The sequence below is a fragment of the Monopterus albus genome, unplaced genomic scaffold, assembly GCF_001952655.1.
Source record: "Monopterus albus unplaced genomic scaffold, M_albus_1.0 scaffold222.1, whole genome shotgun sequence".
NCBI lineage: Eukaryota > Metazoa > Chordata > Actinopteri > Synbranchiformes > Synbranchidae > Monopterus > Monopterus albus.
Window position 1 is genome coordinate 502,712 of NW_018128102.1, and position 8,091 is coordinate 510,802.

The window sequence follows — 8,091 nt, forward strand, 5'->3', positions numbered from 1 at the left end:
GCCGCGTGCCGGCGTGCCAAGCCGGCCAGGGCGCAAGGAGGCGCCGTCCAAGATGTGGGTGGCGATGGTGGTGATAGTGGTAGTGGTGCTGCAGATTGCCTCCACCACGGGGCTCTTTGTCTACCTGAACATGTCCATATCGGAGGTAAGAGCCGGTTTTCACTCCCTTTAAGAGTTTATATGCTGTACTTTAGGCTACATATAGGAATTGTTTTGCCTGGTGAGAGTAAAACCCCATTCTGACAGATCGATACATTTTTGCATTGTCGAGGACGCGAACTGAAACTTTCGTCAAGGGTGCAATTTCTGGAAGTTCTTTGGCCAAATTTGCCCTCGCTTTCTGATTTGTCAGGCACTTGGAAAACAGCTTTACCTGAATTTACAAGCAGTCAGTCCGAAGGGAATAAGCCCTTTGTCTGTCCAGCAGTTGATCGAACTCAACGCGTGAAATTGCCTGCGTAAAGAAACGTGTTGGAGCCATTTGGGGTAGGTAGAAAGTAGACGGGGAGTTACAGATGTGTGCAGAGGCGAATATGCAGGTCAGTGAGGCCATTCTCTGCAGTTTGAGTCAAGTCATTTTTATATCCTGAAATAAATCATCTAATACTACTGTAAATACTTCCAGGTTGCCAGATGTTATTCATTGAGACGCAGCAGGGGAATACACATAATGACAAACCATTATATTCACAGCTAGTCCTCATTTGTGTTGTTACTGTTGCGTGTAGGAGGCAGGAAATATGTTAATGATAAGCTTATCAGTCTGACTGAGACCCATATAGTTAGGAGTATAAGGCTGAGGTCCACTGTGAAGTCTCTGCCCGGGGACCGAGCAGGAACCAGAAACCTGTCACAACAGAGAGAGGTGTACTGTGCGTCTCCACATGAAAGCAGCCCTGTGTAAGAAGATACGAAGTGTGTCACACTTTCCCCTCTGTGGTGGAACGGTGGCAATAAGTTACACAGGTGTGAATCCTGAAACAACACCCGAGCACCTCACAGCTACACTTGGACCAGGTAGACAGTGAATGAAAAGGCTTATGACTGCTCCTGGGCGTGAGGAAGAAAAATTACATCAAACTTGTTTTAAGGCTTTTGCAGCTACTTTTCATTCAGAACAACTGATATAATATTATTTTAGGCTTTTAAGCTGATGCCATTACCCACAGCAACTTGAGTGAGTTACCTAGAGTCTAGTGTGACATACAAACATTTGAATGTGAAAAGAATGAGCATTGCAACTTTTCTGCAAGTCAGCAAGGATGACAACAGACAGGCAACAAGTGGAAGCATCAGTCCAGGTTTCTTCTGTGATTTGCTGTAGTTCTTAATCTCCATCTTGTCTGGCATTTCACATCTTGTATTTCTTATGGGGAAAGTGCTGATGTGGTAGTTGTTTAAAGTTTTGTACAAATCCACATACTGAAGTTTTGGTGTTGAGCCCTTGAATAATAAAGACAAGGCAGGGGAAACCCAGGCAGGAAATACTGTAGGGTACTATAATATATTGCCCTAAATAGCTAAATATAGCTGTTATACATGCTGTTTTCTTACTACTGACTTGACATGCCTGATAAAACTATATCTCTCCTTGCTTTTGAGGTATCTCAGACTTTGGCTGTGTCCATTTTCAGATGACTTATTGTACCATCAAAGTCATCTTTAGAAGTCTGTTAAAAGTGATGCAGGTCTTTATATATATAGCACCTTAGTGGTTAGACCATAAATGAATCTATACTTTTACTAAAGGATTAAAAGGCTATTTCCCAACTTGATTAACTGGTTGATTTCAGTTTCTCTTTTGTGCCACGTCAAATCACATGAAGAGTTTAGAGACTAAATAAAATGAAAAACACTGAGCTATGCATCTCCATGAGGGGAATCCCCCGGTTCTCATGTGAAGGCCAGCTATTTTAAATCTGGAAACAGGCCCTTCTTTGAATTGCAATGGAGTTACCATGCCAGCCTGGCTAAAACAAAAGACGCTTGGAACAATGCAGCACAAAGAGGAATGCTCCAGTGCTGCGGCATCCACACACTAACAAATACACATGTGAAAACAGAAACTCCTGGTGTTGAGGGTGCATGCCCTCTGCTGGTGTTTTATGGCTGTTGGGTTTGTGCAAAGCAGCTTTTCACTTTAGACAAATATCTTCTGAACAGGTGTTCTCTTTGAATGTCAGTGAATGACAGACTCGATGCTGAATTTTAAAAGACCCCTTACGTGGAGCTGTCAAAAGTTGTCATGGTGTTTTTGTCTTTTATTCAGATTTTATAGACAAAACAGTTAAATGATTAATTAATCAAGAATGCAAGAAGGTGTCAGCTGCTCTACGATACTTCTCACTGTTCTTAAAAAGCCATGACCATGAAGGAACTAAAGAATCCCAAGCACTCTTGTACTTGCTTTATTATTAACAATCATATCAAGAATAAAAAAATTCAGATCCTGTACACCTGTTAAATTACACTTAGAGAACAAGAAAGGTTTCGTGTCATCTCTTTAGTGGGTTAAATAACTGAGTGTGGCATTACATGATAGTTAAGGTTGATTTTATAAGCTTAGTACTGAGTCATATACTGTAAGTTTTTATATAGAACATAAATAACTTATCAGGTATGGTGGATGTGTTTCAGTTGCTTTCTTTAAACATGACATATTTTTCATCGCTGTGGAGGAATACTGTTTTCAGTGTGTTTGTATTCTATCCTTTACACTTCACTGGTCCACTTTATTGTTGCTTCAGTTCAGTGATACACATGGTGTGTATTCATGTGTGTGTGTGTGGTCTGATTCAGACAGACAACATTTCACTTGTGGGTGTTTGTTAGAGATGTGTATACGGTAGATGTGTGTGGTCTGTTTAGCCTAGACATTTTAGTTTTTTTCTATCACTTGTTATAAAGACATCTGATTTGCACAGAAGCTAAAACACCTGGTAGAAAACAATACTTCTTTAACTGTTGACCTCAGGTGATTTCACCCCTTCACACACTGTGCAGCCTCCCTGTGTGGCCTCAGTAGCTGTTACCAAGGCGCTTCTGACACAACCTCCTGGTGCCATGGTATCAAACACTATACTGTCGGCCAGCTGTTGCACCAGTACCTTAATATGCTGTATATTTATCCCAGAGTATCACACTGGATCGGGTTTTACTGGTGAAAGTTGAGGCTTAAAGTTACCATCAAAGAATCGATGATTACCCTAACAATGGCAAAATGTGGAGTGTTGGGGGGATGAACATGCAACACGAGCATTACAGGGGACACATGTGGACCAGAGAATGTTTGTGTGTGTGAGAGACAGACATTTGAGCTGCAACCTTTCCTCTTCATACAAACAGAGATATAAATGGATGCACACACATACACATGTTCATCACTGGTAGCCAATTTTAGGAAAAATCTAATCCGTCACTGCAAATATTTAGATTTAATTCACAGCTGCTAACAGAAACCTCTCAGACCAGACCACAATTCTAGCTCCTCCACCCCATCACACCTTCCTTCTTTCGTCTCTCCCTCTTTGTCATTCCACCTCCTGCTCCCCCCCTGCAGCCTCTGTGTTGTTATGGTTCAAGTCCACATCAGAGAGTCGAGTTACAGTCAGTTTTAGGGCTCGAGGGAGGGGCGAATTTTTCAGCAGTGATGCAAACCTTTTTTCTCTTTTATGAGGTTTAAGTTTAGAAGTAACCCTCTGGCATCGTATGTGTCTGTGCGTCTATACCAGCCTTGGATACGTCTCTAATATAGGAGGCCTACGTGTGCATCCACATCCACCCTAACACACAGGTAATGGAAGAAGGTGTCTTGTGTCTTCGTCATTAAACAAAGTCAGCAAAGCTAAAACAGCAGACGAAGATGAAAGGGAAGGCGGGGATCACAGGCAAGAGAGAGGAAAGCAGAGAAAGTGGGCACGAGGGTTGCAAGAGACAAAAGTGAAGCGGAAGACAGGAGGAGATGATGATAAGCATTTACAATAAAGAGATGAGGACTGGAAAAGCATGCAGTTTGCAGTTTTAATGAATTGTATAGCATTATACAGACTCTCAAGAGACAAACTGAAAAGTAAAAATTAAAGCAGCAGAACCGTGATACACGTTCTAGTGTTGACGGCTTTTCTCCTGATAAGGAGAACCACATAAAGTGAACTTTAAATACCTCAGTTCAGTAAAACTACCCACATTGGAGTTAAAGGCCTCAAAACATCAAAATTCTTTTACTAGAACAATAAATAAAATGTTAAATACAAGAAGTTCAGTTGTTTTCACACAGAAACAGTAAAAAAAAAAGTCTTTAAAGTCACAAATCTTTGGAAATAAGAAAGGAGGGAGACATTATTTGTGTGTTCTTGGAAGAGATGATGTCATCTAGTGGCACAGGTATACAGACCCACCACACACAGACACACACGACCTTGGATTAACAGCTTGACACGTGAAAACAGGATATTTGCATTCCTACGTTGGAATGCTCATTAGGATACGGCTACAGCCGTGTGTGTGCACGCGCCAACAGCTGTTGCTGTGCTGTGTGTTATCACTTTGTTTGCTCAGTCAACATGGCTATAAAGTCCTGATAATGCTGCTCATAAGATTTGAGGGCAGTGACACTCCTAATAGACTTCAGCTACATCTGGTAACTGGTATGAATCCTGCTGACCTCTCAAAACACCTGCTAGCAACACTGTGCTTTCAGCTTTTCAGGCTCTATATAACATGTCAACTGCACAGTAAGCTGACTGGGCCTTTTAGATGACTCATTTTAATTAAACAATTTAGAAATATATTCATAGAGATGTTTTAAGTTCAGGCGTGTACAAATTAGGCAGAAGAACAAGTGGTTAGTTTACATAAGGAGTGACAGGTTAACTTTCTTTGTCAGCCTCCGAATTGTTGCTGTTTAACTGGTTCTTCACGCCCCTGAAACTGAGGCTGTTGGCATTTGATTGAAGTCAGATTTTTGAGCCAAAAGTCAGTGGCAGTGTTTTAAGAATGAATCCACTGCGAGTTGCTTCACTTGTGACCACTTTCTTGCTAAAATCTACAAAATTTGTCATAGAGGTTTTTGTATGGAAAAAGCTTATTTAGGCCACAATAAAGCCATCAACCAGAATCTGAAATCTCAAATTCCTTCAGGTTTAACAGCTCTGACACAGCTGTGCAAAGACAGGAAAAGTACTAAGCACGCCACTTCTTCGGGCTTCCTACGATTCCCAGAAAACCAGGAAGCACTGAATGCAACATTCCAGTCATGGTAAGTAATGGAAACCTGGGAATATCAACAAAAGACCAAATAAGTTCCCCTTGAAAAACCTTTTTTGACTGTTGGTGGGACAAAACAATGACACGGTAGAGCCCAAATGTTTAACAGATCAGTAAAGAAAATCAAGTTACCGAAGCAGTTTGGAGTTAGGGTTTTATTATGCGATGGGGTAAAGTCTAAGTCTTATGCCTCAAGTTTTATTTCCTAATGCTCTGACACAGAAAAGTGTGTTTGAATTTCAAATTAAGAAAGAGCAGCTTTTTTTAAAACTAATCTTGTGGTTGCATTTAATGTCCTCACATCCGGAAAGTGGCTGTATGAAACCTCTGCCTTAGTGATGCTGAGCAACTTGAATGACTGATATCCAGTAGTTAATAAAAAGTTTATTCAAAGCCTTTTATAGTGGCACGTCTGTGTCAAGCCCGATATGCACTGTACAGCATGTGTGTACAATACATGTATCTTTTGTGTATGTTACTGCAGGCATGACAGATACAAAGCAACTGAAGTGAGGATTTATGTTATTACAGAATGCTGCGTGCAACTAGAAGCGTGTGTACGTGTGTGTGTGTGTGTGTGTGTGTGTGTGTGTGTGTGTGTGGTACCTGTTTTGCCAGTGGTTGACTGGATGGAAAGCAGTTGTTCTGACCCTGGGAATGGGCAGACATCTCAGTCCCGGCACAAGAAGGAGGGCTTGTTAGCATCAGCTGAAAGTCTGCCGACTCCAGTGTTTTCCTCCCTGACACATGCACACAATCATTCTCTCCTGATATCAGTGTTTTGACTCTGAATTTGGTAACAAGACCCTCCTGTCCCACTGTCAGCTCTAATTTCTCTTCCAATTAAATAACAAGGGGACTCTTTTCTTTGCTGCCCTCTAATCGCTCCCTAATTATCTTTCCTATCTTTCCACCCACTTCTATCCCACTTCCACAATAGCTGCCTCCTCCATAAACTGTAGTGTTGGCCGCCCCGTTGTCTCTCTCATGTCTCATTGACCATGAAGAACACTGTGGTTTTGGCCTTTTTGTGCAAGCCCACTGTAACGCATCATCGTTGCTTTCTTAGATCAAACATTACCATTGATGTTCCACTTATTCTGCACTACAGAGTGAAAGACATTTTTGGCTTCATGTTTCATAACATAACACTACCTCATTAGAAGCTTGTAATGTTCTTGGACATGAGTGAATACAGGTCATCTGCAAATCTATAAATCAACCTCTGAGCATGGATTTGGTTGTGTCTGCAGCTGCTGAATGGAAACCACGAATAAGAAAAGCTCTAAGGAAAGAGGCAAAATCATGTCAGGCAGCCGGTCAAAGCTTTCTTTCAGGCTGTGAATTTGAAATAATTCTGTTGTTTTTGGTAGAGGTTTTGTTTAGAGCTGGAGGTGAGCGAGGTTAAGAAAGCTTATGGCACTACAGCCTCAACATTTTACTGTATAGCTCTGAAGGAATGAGTCACCAAACTGATTATAGTTCTGCATCAAAAACTATATCCTTGGTTCTTATACGTGTTAAATTTCTTAGATGACTGAAATTCAATGTCTTATTTCAACCCCGAGTTGTCTTTCGCAAGGATCTAAATCAAGCGATCCCATGACCTTCCAGCACTGGCAGAGAAATGCAAGCACGCTGTACTTGTTTGGTCAATAAAGAATGGCTACTTGAATGCCTCGGCCTGTTGCAGGACGAATAAAAGTCTTGCATGAATGTTATGAAAACATGTGACCAATATAGGATTGTGTTTCTCTGCAAATGCAAAAACAAGAGATCCCAGACCTTGGTGCTTCTAAAATATTACGACCAGGGAGGAACAGCCCAAAAGATAGGGGTTGTATAAGTTGACATCTTATTTTTAAATTCCTGCCCCCCCCCACCCCCTAAATTTCCCCTCATGTTTCTCCAGGGATCTCAGGAACAAAAAAAAAAAGTCCCAGAAATCACTTGGATGACATGTTTAGACAAAATTAGAAAGCTACATAATCACAGAGCACAGCTGAAGCTGATAGAAATGTGAATAAATGGAAGGACAGGACAAATAGAAATATTAACCTGATCGTGGAGCTAAAAATAATGTTGGGGGAAACATCAAACTCATTCTGAGAGAGGCATTAAAGTCAACACCAAATCCAAGAGCTGTTGAGACATTTCTGGACCAAAGTGATGAACTGACCAGCCCTAGAAACACACAGCTACAGCAGCATGGCTAAAGGTGGCACAGAAACTTCTCTCAAATCAATCTTTTGTGTGAACAGAGCTTATTTCCTCAGCCAGAGGTTTCAGCTGACAATCATGACATTCTCAAGTGAAGGAAGGCGTGTAGCTGTCAGTAATAAGGGGAATTACTTCACTGTCCTGCTTTAGGTTCTCAGAAAGGTGAAAGCATTTGAACAACATAATAGTAGCAAAGAATCCCATCGGTTCAGATTACAAACCGGTTCTTTGTTGGCGAGCGTGCAAACCGGCAACATTCGTGAGATGTTCAACTGAATGCCAAAATTACAACATGTAAACAAATAGAAGCCATGGAGGTATGTACTAAGTATGGTCACATTGGTGTGGCTTTGACTTGCACATTTAGCAAATGATTATGTTTAACCAAATGAGGCTTGACTGGTCCAAGTCACGACCGAAATGAGTCGCATGTTGCTAATCAAAACAACGTGTGGGGTTCATTCTCTGGACAATTTGCTGTAACCAGGAACTGCAAATGGATGCTAAACCAACAGAACGCATGCCGTACACTTAATGACTTTGTCGTGTTGCTGTTTGTATTGCTCTGATAATGCTTAATGCAAGCAAACACATCAAAACGTTTTT

General features: G+C 41.3%; 1 protein-coding gene across 1 annotated transcript in view; it reads left to right on the top strand.

Annotated features, from left to right (window-relative positions):
* Positions 1–4: 4 nt before the first annotated feature.
* Positions 5–8,091, top strand: part of tnfsf10l (TNF superfamily member 10, like) — a gene marked incomplete at its 5' end in the record, with an annotated part of 37,758 nt that continues 29,671 nt past the window's right edge. The window contains one exon of the mRNA XM_020619531.1: positions 5–145. Coding sequence (XP_020475187.1) covers positions 5–145 — 141 coding nt within the window. The remainder of the gene's footprint in view (positions 146–8,091) is intronic.